The 11,126-nt window shown below is 52.9% G+C and overlaps 2 protein-coding genes across 4 annotated transcripts; both read left to right on the top strand.

Moving 5' to 3' along the window:
* Positions 1–1,010: 1,010 nt before the first annotated feature.
* On the top strand, positions 1,011–4,446 carry LOC101783280. The gene is made up of 2 exons (XM_004954787.1): positions 1,011–1,556; positions 4,417–4,446. The coding sequence occupies exons 1-2, from the start codon at positions 1,011–1,013 to the stop codon at positions 4,444–4,446; spliced, it is 576 nt and encodes a 191-aa protein (XP_004954844.1).
* A 3,187-nt stretch (positions 4,447–7,633) lies between these two features.
* LOC101783666 lies at positions 7,634–10,744 on the top strand. 3 transcript variants are annotated; one of them, XM_004952283.3, is made up of 6 exons: positions 7,634–8,049; positions 8,148–8,321; positions 8,436–8,534; positions 8,729–8,866; positions 9,025–9,102; positions 9,333–10,744. In XM_004952283.3, the coding sequence occupies exons 1-6, from the start codon at positions 7,905–7,907 to the stop codon at positions 10,493–10,495; spliced, it is 1,797 nt and encodes a 598-aa protein (XP_004952340.1). In that variant the 5' UTR covers positions 7,634–7,904; the 3' UTR covers positions 10,496–10,744. The 3 variants fall into 3 exon arrangements, with proteins under 3 accessions (XP_004952340.1, XP_004952339.1, XP_004952341.1); XM_004952282.3 differs by having other exon boundaries at positions 8,427–8,534; XM_004952284.4 differs by having other exon boundaries at positions 7,635–8,049; positions 8,460–8,534.
* The last annotated feature ends 382 nt before the right edge of the window (positions 10,745–11,126 follow it).

Here is an 11,126-nt window from a genome sequence, read left to right as displayed (position 1 = left end):
ACCCCAAAAAGTGCGTTTTCAGGGTCCCGAGGGGCATGCTGCTCGGCTTCATCGTCTCCGTGCGCGGCATCGAAGCCAACCCGGAGAATATATTAGCCATCGCCGATATGGGGCTGATCCAAAACCTGAAGGGAGTGCAGCATGTCATGGGATGCCTTGCGGCCCTGAGCTGCTTCATCTCACGCCTCGGCAAACGAGGACTCCCTCTCTACCGACTTCTGAAGAAAACCGACCGCTTCGTGTGGACAGCCGAGGCCCTGGAGGTGCTTGACCGGCTCAAGCAAATCCTAACGAAGGCCCCAATCCTGGTCCCACCGACCGACTGGGAGCCACTCCTGCTCTACATTGCAGCGACCACTCAGATGGTCAGCGCTGCACTGGTGGTGGAGCGTGAGGAGGAGGGACACGCCCTCAAGGTGCAGTGCCCGATGTACTTCATCAGCGAGGTCTTGTCCGACTCCAAGGCCTACTACCCCCAAATCCAAAAGCTCATATACGAAGTCCTCATCACGAAGAGGAAACTGCGACACTACTTCACCACCCACCCGGTGACGGTCGTGTCATCGTTCCCTCTCGGTGAGGTGGTCTAGAATTAGGATGCCACAGGGCGGATCGTGAAGTGGGCGCTCGAGCTTATGAACCAGGGCATCACCTATGCCCCCCAGACAGCCATCAAGTCCCAGGTACTAGCCGACTTTGTCGCGGAAAGGACAGAGATCCAGACGCCATCGGCACCAGAGGAGCGGGAGTACTGAACGATGTACTTCGACGGGTCGCTAATGAAAGCTCGCGCCAGAGCGGGCCTGGTTTTCATCTCCTTCCTCGGCGTACGCATGAGGTACATGATCCGTCTCCATTTTCCCGCATCTAACAATGTCGTCGAGTATGAGGCTCTCTTCAATGGGCTTCGCATTGCCATCAAGCTGGGCATCCAACGGCTGGACATCCGAGGCGACTCTCAGCTAGTCGTCGAGCAAGTCATGAAGGGGTGGAGCTACCACGATCCCAAGATGGTGGCATATTGCAATGAAGTCTGCAAGCTCGAGTACAAGTTCGACGGTCTGGAGCTCAACCACGTCGCAAGACGCTTCAACGAGGCAGCTGACGAGCTGGCAAAAGTGGCATCCAGCCGGAAGCTAGTCCCCGACGGTGTCTTTATCAGTGATCAGCATAAGACCTCGATCCGCTACAAGGAGCAGGGAGAGGTTGGCAATGCGCCACCTGTCCCGGACTCAGGAGCTGACCCGGGAGAAGTCGGCAACGTGCCACCTGTCCCGGACTCAGGAGCTGACCCGGGAGAAATTGGCAACGCGCCACCTGTCCTGGACCCAGGATCTGACCTTTCCGACCCCGAGATTATGGAGATCGACATAGATCCAGCAGAGGGGGCCAACCCCCCGCCAGACTGGAGAGCCCCGTACCTCGATTACCTCATCCGCGAGTTGCTCCCAACGGACAAGATAGAGGCGCGAAGGATTGCCTGCCGCGCCAATTCCTTCGTCATCATCGACCAGGAGCTCTACAGGCGGAGCCATATCGGCATCCTGCTGTTGGAGGTATGCCCTAGAGGCAATCATAGAGATGATGATATTCCATTTGTATCCATGATTTATGTTGTGTTCCTTGAAAATCCATTAAAGGCTACTTGAATTGATTTGCAATTATGTGAATTGTGTGTGAAACTCTTTACTTGTATGGTTATTCTAAAGTTGTCCCTAGTCGGAGTTCATGTGAGGACACACATGAATATTAGACTAGCACATGTATTAGTTGATGACTATGTCTCACAAGTCATGGACATGGAGATGTTGAACTAATAATGTGGGCACATGTGGAGACATGTGCTAGGACTGACCCAACACGAGAAGTAGTTCTCTCTTTAAACAACATATACGCTTTGTCCTTAGACCTGAGATTGTCGCATGTATTCAAGATGTGGATCGACTTACTTAGGGGCTATCAAACGCTACGCCGTAACAGGGTAGTTATAAAGGTAGCTTTCGGGTTTGTCAAGAAGCATGCTATGAGACATGGTCAATCAAGATAGGATTTGCCCCTCTCTGATTGAGAGTGATATCTCTGGGCCCCTCGAGTGATCGGATCCGAAAATGCGTGGCCATGCTACGTACGGTTAAGAGTTAACCTACAAAGGGATTCCGAATCACAGGATCGAGAAAGAGCGGTCGGCTTGAAGCTAGACCAAATATCGTGAGGCAAAGGGAATATCATGTATATAATGTTGTGATGGTTCGTTTGATATGATCTTCGTGTGCATATAGGAGTTGGCACGTCTTGCTAGTGGCCGCTACCGACTATTGGGCCGAGTAGGAGTACTCGGGCCATGTCTATACGTATCCGAACCCATAGGGTCGCACACTTAAGGGGCTGGAAGCCCAATTCGGATGTGACCCGAGTTGGATTAGGTTTAGAAGTACTAATGGGCCTCGGACCCAGAGGCCCGTTAGGAACCTCTATAAATAGAGGGGTGGGGGCGCCCTAGGGTTTACACCTTTTTGGCGAAACACATCTGCCGCGCCCACGCCCTCACCTGTTGCAACTCACGGATCTAGCAGTCCGGCTTGCGACGCTTCCTCCCTGCACGTGTGGATACCTTGGAGGTGTTGTGCCTGCAGCACTTGGACGAGCCGCCGACGAGCCACAATGAGCCACCGACGAGCCACGACGAGCCGCCGCCGAGCCGCGGCACGAGGGAGATCTTGCTGCACGTGGACGAGCTGCTGAGGAGCTGCTGGACATCGACATGATCGACTACGTACGACTACGCTGATCCACTTCGCTGCATCGACGCGAATCTACATCCACGCCGGAGCTTGCGGCCACCACTCCGCGCCAAGAACCCTCGTCGGGAACGTCTTCCGACAAGGCTTCTATTGGTCGATGGCAGTCGCCGATGCCACCCATGTGGTGCGCACCTGTGAAGGGTGCCAATTCTTCACGCGACAAACTCATCTGCCCGCCCAGGCACTCCAGACCATCCCTGTCACGTGGCCCTTTGCGGTCTAGGGTCTGGACCTCGTCGGGCCCTTCAAGAAGGCGCCCGGGGGCTTCACCCACTTGCTCCTCGCCGTCGACAAGTTCTCAAAGTGGATCGAAGCTTGACCCATCACACAGATCAAGTCCGAGCAGGCGGTGCAATTCTTCACCGACATCATCCATCGCTTCGGAGTCCCCAACTCCATCATCACGGACAATGGCACGCAGTTCACTGGGAAGAAATTCCTCAAGTTCTACGATGATCACCACATCCAAGTGGACTGGTCGGCTGTAGCGCATCCCCGCATGAACGGACAGGTTGAGCGGGCCAATGGCATGATACTCCAGGGTCTCAAGCCACGGATCTTCGACCGCTTCAAAAAGTTCAGCGGCCGATGGGTTGCGGAACTCCCCGCAGTCCTATGGAGCCTAAGGACAACCCCCAGTAGGGCAACTAGCTTCACCCCATTCTTCATGGTCTATGGGTCCGAGGCAATCCTCCCCACCAACTTGGAGTATGGGTCGCCGAGGGTCAGAGTGTACGAAGAACGAGGGAACCAAGCATCCCTCGCGCACGCACAAGACTAGCTCGACGAAGTGCGAGACGTGGCCCTGCTGCACTCGGCCAAGTAACAGCAAGCTTTACGATGGTATCACAGCCGTAAGGTATGGGGTTGGGCCTTCAACGTCGGCGACCTGGTGCTTCGCCTCATCCAAGACAACAGAGGTTGGCACAAGCTGACCCCTCCATGGGAAGGTCCTTTCGTCATTGCGCAAGTACTATGGCCGGGCACATACAAGCTAGCGACCCCCGACAGGCAGGTCTTCACCAACGCTAGGAACATCGAACAGCTAAGACGTTTCTACCCTTAGTTACTATTTCCAAGTTTGTACATACATACTTCCGTCATCTTTTAGTTTGTGAAAAAGGGGCTATTTTGAGTGGCCTTCGCTAAAGTTTCATCCCAAGCTTAGGGATATCCGACCCCTGGCTCTGCCCCAGGGTTGCATATCCCTCGGGGGCTATCAAGGGCTCCGACCCAAGACACTTGGCGTCTCCTCAAAACACCATTTCCTCCGAGCGTGGTACGCCCCGATAACTCCAGCCCCGGTCAGGCCCTCCTCCTTCAGGCGATTGATGGCCTGAAGAAGATCGGCGATGTTCCTCTTCTCCTTCTCGACTGGCCCATACGCCCAGTTGTCCGGCACCGCCACGATGACACGGCCGGTGAACTCCGGCAAGGGGAACTCGGGGCAGTTCTTCACATAGAACCACTGCTGGTGCCACCCCTTGTGGGACGTCATGGTCTTCATCGCCATGTACTCCCTAGCGTGGTTCTGGCAGAGGTGGATGCTGGCGCACCCCATCGGCACCGGAACCGTCCGCACCTGGATCCCCCTCTTCTCGATCTTGTGATGCAGGCTGACCATGAAGAAGTATTTCCAGAATGAGAAGTTGGGCTCGATCCCCAGGTACCCCTCGCACAGCGCGATGAACGCCGCGATGTGCTAGATCCCGTTGGGGTTGAGGTGTTGTAGCTCGAGCCCGTAGTAATGCAGCAGCCCGTGGAAGAAGTGGCTCGGCGGAGTCGTGAACCCCCTCTCATGGAAGTGCGCGAACGAGATGACGTATCCGTCATCCGGCTGCGGCGCATCCTCCCTCCCGGGTACCGCCACTCGTTCTTGGCGATCCTCTCGTAAAGGAGGCCCTTCTTCATGAGGCCGGTGGCACGCGCGGTGCTGAAGTTTGAGCGCATCCAGGACTCCATCGCTAAGGGAAGGGAAGGCTCAATGGCGGGGACGGAGAAGGCAGCTGCGCTAGAGCGAAGGGAGGCGAAAGGTGCGCAAGAAAGCAAGGAAGGCTGGAGACGAGTGTGGGGCGGAACCAGCGAGGCAGAATCCCTCGTCTTATTGGGGGGCACGCGGGAAGCGAAAAGGGCAATCCGATCGCAGTTATTGCGACGCCAGGTACACCCGTCACCTCCACCTTTTTCAGAAACCGTGCGCACGATCTCTTCGTGCTGCAGGGAACGTCTCCCCTCCTTGTTTTGCGGGCCCGGTGTTTTCCGCCACTTCACCTCCCAAAGGATGCACGCGCATGACTTCCTCCACGTACGGCCCGGGGCCCACCAACAAGTAAAAAAGGGATACGGAGCTGAAAACGCTCCTACGGCCCATTACGGTCCAGGGGTTCGAAGGCTGGCCCACCGCAGGGTTCGACAGTTGCCCTAGGATGCTCCCGAGCAAGGGGTGAGAAGGGACGGGTCCGCTAGCGGCCACCACCCAGGTGAGCGAAAGCCAAGGGCGTCCCGACCTCACATTCGAGTCCGGACTGGCGTTTAAGTTCATGGTTTTCCCGAAGAAAGGCAACGAGCCCCCGGATCCAATTGAACAGACCCGGGAACTATATGAGCTGGCAATCTGAAATCCAGAGTACGCCACTAGCTTGGCCCGAGCCGGACCCCCCCAAACAGGAATGGGGACTCCACTCGAACTGACCCGTTCGCAGCTCAACGAGCACCACGGTTCGTCCAATGAGGACAACATGGCACGGCTCACCCCCTCCATCCCAGCGAATGGACGCTTGAGGGGTGACGATTAAAAGTCGATCGAACCTCTCGATCGGTCTCCTGCAACGCGCGGGGGCTCGAGGGCTGGCATCGCAACCAACGACCACGTGTGTGGTCACAATTTGGAGTCTTAGAGCAGGAGTGGTCGTCAGAACGATAGGGAATCTTCCTGAACCAAGCCATCCTCGGAACACCTTGCCTATCCAAAACTCCCCAGCCAAACCCAACGAGCGAAACTTTTTCTCCCTGATCAAATGTAGGTTGCAGGACAAACAAAAACCCTTAACGAACGATGAATACAGCCTCTGGAGGAGCATTTTTGCTCCACCAAAGGCTCGAGGGCTATTGTTGGGGGGAAATAACGACTTCCTTATACTCCTTAAGCAATGGTCATAAGGGCCCGGGCCCACCTCCAGCAACAGTGACCTCCGCCGACTTGTCCCGACCCCCGGGTCACAGGGTCGGACGCACCCGACCCCACGAGGCCCCTCCTCATCCCAGCCAAGAGAGTTCCGCCTCGCCCGACCGCCTGGCGGGAGGGGTCGGTCCGACCCCTCACAGCAGGTCTCTGCCTCGCCCGACCCCAGGCGCAAGGGGTCGGACGCGCCCGACCCCTCGTCGCAAGGCTCCGTCTCGCCCGACCCCGGGCGCTAAGGGTCGGACGTATCCGGACCCACAAAACAGAGCTTCACCTCGCCCGGGGACATACGCGGACCAGCGGATAAGGGCGCAGATCTTGTGGGCCCCCACCGATCTCACCTTAAATGCAACCGATGGGACGCCCATGCCTAGAATACGGCTCTGGCACACGGAGAGGCGCCCGCTTTCCTCGATGTGACCCGCCAGAGTTTTCAAGCGGCGCATTGCTGCCATGACCGCACAGAGCTACAGCTGCACCATCCTAGCCGTTCCCTGTGACATTCGTCATAAGGCACTCATCGCCCATACTACCTAACGAAGGAGGGAGCGCCGCCCAATTTCCCGCTCGGCCTAGCGGCAGGGGCAGCCGCGCCTCCCGGACAGCACGCGTAGCTACAGAGCGGCTACAGTGGTCGCCCATCATCCACGATATGTGCGGCTACGGCAGCCGGTCATCAACATCAACTCGTGTAGCTATAGTGGTCGGTCGCCATGCACATCTCGCGTGTCCGGCTACAATGGCCGGCCGCTGGGTCATCGGTGGGACCCAACAGCAACCATCCCTCCTCAGTGGCCATGCTGACAAGACACCGGAAACAGAAGGGAAGGCGGCAACCCCGATGGCTCGACCCGTCTCCTGTGCTTTACTCTCCTTGTTTATCTTTTTTACTTCCCTTTACTCCTGGCTCGATTGTAACTCTTGTGTCCCCCTTACGCTATAAAAGGAGGACCAGGGGGCCCGAGAAAGGGACGGCTCTGAAGCGAACCAGAGCGACCCCCAACTCACAAACCTTCTACACGAGCATCAGTGCACACCCATAGAGACTTGAGACCAGCTTTCCTCTCTCACCCGTTTGTAACCCCTACTACAAACTCCGCACGAGTAACACGAGCAGCTCCCACACTGGACGTAGGGCTATTCCTGCCCGAACTAGTATAAACCCCGTGTCCTCTCGTGCAACCATCCGAGCCTTACGCGCATAAAAAATAATTTTACTTGCCGTAACCTTGACCCGTGATTCTTGACAACGACAAATTGTTTCCAACTAACTTGTGTCTTAACTAGTATTTGGAAACAACAAAAGATAAAATAATATATTGTGTGATCTATTTCATTTATGAATACTATCTTAATTATGTGGCATTTTTTAAACGTAAATATGAAACCTGCAATAAGAATGACCTAACCAAACACTAAAAGAATGGATGATCTATGTAGCCCACTTGGTTCCTCGAACAAACACATGCTTAGAGTTTAGATGCCTAGCTCTATCGAGGTAACTCCGCTTTGGTCCCCGGCACAGAGAACATATGGGCCCAATTAAGCCGGTGTTTCTTCCAAACGGCTAACCGCAGTTTAATTAAGGTGGGCCGAGCTCCCTTCACACTACTCACACGCTGTAAGGTGTAAGCCTGTAACGGCAAGGGAAAGCTGACCAAAAAGTGGTCGAAGCAAAGGCACACTCCGCGCATCTCGCCGAAGTGCCGAACGGCGAACGCCATCTCGCCGCATCTGTGGTCAAATACGAGTATGCGACGCTCTCGCACTCGAGTACTCCCTGTGCTCTCGCATCCACATTGACCCGTGCCCATTCTTAGCTCCCACTCGTCTATGCTGCGCGGCTGCCTCCGGCTCCGAGCGAGCAAGTGAGCTAGGTGTAGCAGGCCGGAGCTCGGTTGGGTTGTGGAGGGTGGGTGAAGATGAAGGCGGTGGAGCGCGCGAAGCTGGTGCGGAGCCTCCGGCAGGAGTCGCGGCGGCTGCGCCTGCTCGTTCTCGTCATCGGCTTCTTCCTCGTCACCCTCACCTTCGTCATCGTCTCCAAGCCCGACGCGCTCCTCTTCAACCGTAAGCACCGCGCCCACCGCCATTTCTTTTTTATTTTTGTTGGTATCCCTCTTTGAATCTATGGACGGATGGTGCTAATGGACGGAATCTCGTTCCAGTGAATGGCAGGCTGTCGGTGGACCAGGCGCCGCGTTCACTCCTGATCCGCCAGCGGGTCGACGCCGACGACGCCGGCTCCAGGAGATCCGCCGACACTCTCGCCGCTGCCGCCGAGGATCCCAAGGTGGTCGACGACGACAACGCCGCCAAGGAAGCCCACGCCAACACCAGAGGTGAAGATTTGCTAATCCACCGCTTAATTACCTCCTTCCCACCGCAAATCGTGGGGTCTAGTCCACACCAATGCACTTGCTAATCTTGGATTTTTTTCGATTGAGATGTCATAGCACCGACCCTTCTATTTACGACAGGAGCCAGTGAAGAGGAGAAGAGGGTGCTTACTAGTGAGCCCGAGCAGGGCAAAAAGATGGAGGACACCGCATCTGGTGAGCCGTCACCTACTCACCTTCCGATCCGCCAATAATTTCTTTGTCTAGCTCCAGCTTTGGACGCTCACCCCGTTCGTTGGGCTCAGATTCGATTCATGACTCTGACATCGCGAGAGATTTGGGCTTTTTTAGTCAGATTGATGCTTGCTTTACCTGTGAATTTTTGGTGGTGGCATGTTTCATGTTTGTAGGTGGGGAAGACGAAGAGGGGAGTAAAGTCCTGCTTGAGGGGCACCAAGAGCACCAGGAGCACAAGGTGACCCTCCCAACTGTTTCCAATTATACCATTCGTGATGCCGCTGAGGACAGCGACAATGGCAAGCAAGAAGGTAGGAGACCTAGAGGGCTTTCTATTTATTGTGGCTTTGTGACTTCTTGTTGTGTTTCTTGATCTAGATAGTGTTACTATTTTTGGTACTTATTAGCACATAAGAGTGCTGGTATTTACTTGTTCGTGGTGTTTTATGTGGTGGTCCTGATGTTGCAGATGGCAAAACAGACTCGGAAATTAAGCTCGCAATGGCTGTTGCCCAGAGCAATGGCAGGGACAGATCTCATCAACCAGGTTAGTATTCTCTTTTAGATAAATAAATAAAATGTAGGCCAGTGAATGTGTCATTTTGAGTCTGCTGGTTTTGGTCCATTTCATAGAATTGCTCAACAAAACACTTTGTACTGTTAATCATCCTTAACCTAGAGCGAGAGAAGTTTTGCACATTCACAACATGGGAATGAGACATATATATCCATCTTGTTCAATTTCTTCTGTTCCAATTACAATATTTCATTTTGCAGCACTGGATAATTTGGAGTGGGACAAACCATTGTGTGATTTCTCAAACTTCCGAGCAAATGTCTGTGAGATGCGAGGTAACATTAGGATACACCCAAATGGCAGTTCAGTAATGTACATGGAGCCTGCAGGTTCAAACAGAGATGAGCAATGGAAAATTAAGCCTTACCCCCGCAAAGGTGATGAATTATGCCTCAGTCATATTACAGAGGTGACGGTTCAGTCCAGCAAAGTGGCACCAGAGTGTACTAAGTACCATGATGTGCCTGCCGTGATCTTTGCTTTGACTGGATATACTGGGAATCTATTCCATGACTTCACTGATGTGCTTGTTCCCCTATTCACAACTGCAAGTGAGTTCAATGGTGAAGTTCAATTCTTAATCACAGACATGGCTATTTGGTGGACAAGGAAGTATGCAGTGGTTTTTGAGAAGCTAACTAAGTACCCATTGATTGATTTCAATAAAGACACCGAGGTGCGTTGCTTTAAGCATGCCATTATTGGCCTTCATGCTTACATGGAGTTCACAATTGACCCATTGAAGGCTCCACACAACTACTCAATGGTGGACTTCAACACGTTCATGCGCAGAACCTACTCACTACCTAGAGATTCAGTGACTGCACTTGGTGAGATCCCTAAGACCAGGCCAAGACTGTTGATTATCTCCAGGCAGCGGACAAGGATGTTCCTCAATCTCAAAGAGATCGTAGCCATGGCTGAGGAGATAGGCTACGAGGTGGTGGTTGAAGAGGCCAATGTGAACTCTAATGTCGCCCATTTCGCCAAGGTAGTTAATTCGGTTGATGTGATGATGGGTGTTCATGGTGCTGGGCTCACAAATTGTGTGTTCCTTCCACACAGTGCTATATTAATTCAGATTGTACCATGGGGTGCCCTGGATGGGATATGCCGAATTGATTTTGGCTACCCAGCAGAACAAATGGGGCTGAGGTACAAGCATTACAGCATTGGTGTTCACGAAAGCAGCCTCACAGATCAATACCCCATGGATCATGAGATCTTCAAAAACCCGCTTGCATTCCACAAGAATGGATTTGAGTTTGTCCGGCAGACCTTCATGGATACACAGAATGTGAGGCTTGATTGTAACCGATTCAGACCTATACTCCTCGAGGCCCTTGATCAATTGAACCAATGAAGACCACTGGTATTATTCCGGGGCTGTTGTACTAGATTCTTTTTCGTTACCAATTTTTGTTTGTCCATTTCTCTCTTTGTAAAATTTCTTGATCATCTTCTGATAACATGAGCAAGAAGAAAATTAATTATTTGTCTAAACGTAGGAAATGTCATCACCACATGGATCGAAATTCAGGTATCCATGATTTGTTGGGACCTTTCCGTAATGAGATATATAGAAAAAGGTCTTCTATTTTTTTCTTGTAAATTGTTGTACTTTTAATGATCATATTTACAATATCATGGAAATAGCAGTGTATGAGTTGTAGCGATAAGCTGCTATAGTGATATTACAAGATCGTGGAGAGTAGAATGTTCCAGGTCTGGCAGCGGTGGACATCAACTACACCATCAAGAGGAATGGAGTTGGTGGAGAGCACCATTTTGTGCTTTGTGATTCATTATGGTTTTGGCCCCACTTTTTGGTTCTTGAACAAGAAGAAAGCTAAATGTTATTGTACCTAGGTGTCGGATACTCAGGTGCTAGAAGTTGAACTGACCAACATTTAGAACCTAGCATTAGGAGCTACTCCGACTAAATAGTTAAGTGCAGCAAGAGAGTTGAGGGGAGTAATTTTGATATTTTCCTA

Source organism: Setaria italica, chromosome I (assembly GCF_000263155.2).
Source record: "Setaria italica strain Yugu1 chromosome I, Setaria_italica_v2.0, whole genome shotgun sequence".
In the NCBI taxonomy this organism is placed as follows: domain Eukaryota; kingdom Viridiplantae; phylum Streptophyta; class Magnoliopsida; order Poales; family Poaceae; genus Setaria; species Setaria italica.
Note: the sequence above shows the minus strand (reverse complement) of the source record. Positions and strands in the feature narration are given on the sequence as shown.

What these genes read in the sequence shown, in the direction of transcription:
- LOC101783280 (XM_004954787.1), top strand. Translation starts at nt 1,011, where the DNA reads ATGGTGGCATATTGCAATGAAGTCTGCAAGCTCGAGTACAAGTTCGAC. An exon ending in TCGGCATCCTGCTGTTGGAG is followed by an intron (nt 1,557 to 4,416) that starts GTATGCCCTAGA and finishes CTTGTGATGCAG; the next exon opens with GCTGACCATGAAGAAGTATT.
- LOC101783666 (XM_004952282.3), top strand. Translation starts at nt 7,905, where the DNA reads ATGAAGGCGGTGGAGCGCGCGAAGCTGGTGCGGAGCCTCCGGCAGGAG. An exon ending in AGCCCACGCCAACACCAGAG is followed by an intron (nt 8,322 to 8,426) that starts GTGAAGATTTGC and finishes TTTTCGATTGAG; the next exon opens with ATGTCATAGCACCGACCCTT. An exon ending in GGACAGATCTCATCAACCAG is followed by an intron (nt 9,103 to 9,332) that starts GTTAGTATTCTC and finishes TTCATTTTGCAG; the next exon opens with CACTGGATAATTTGGAGTGG.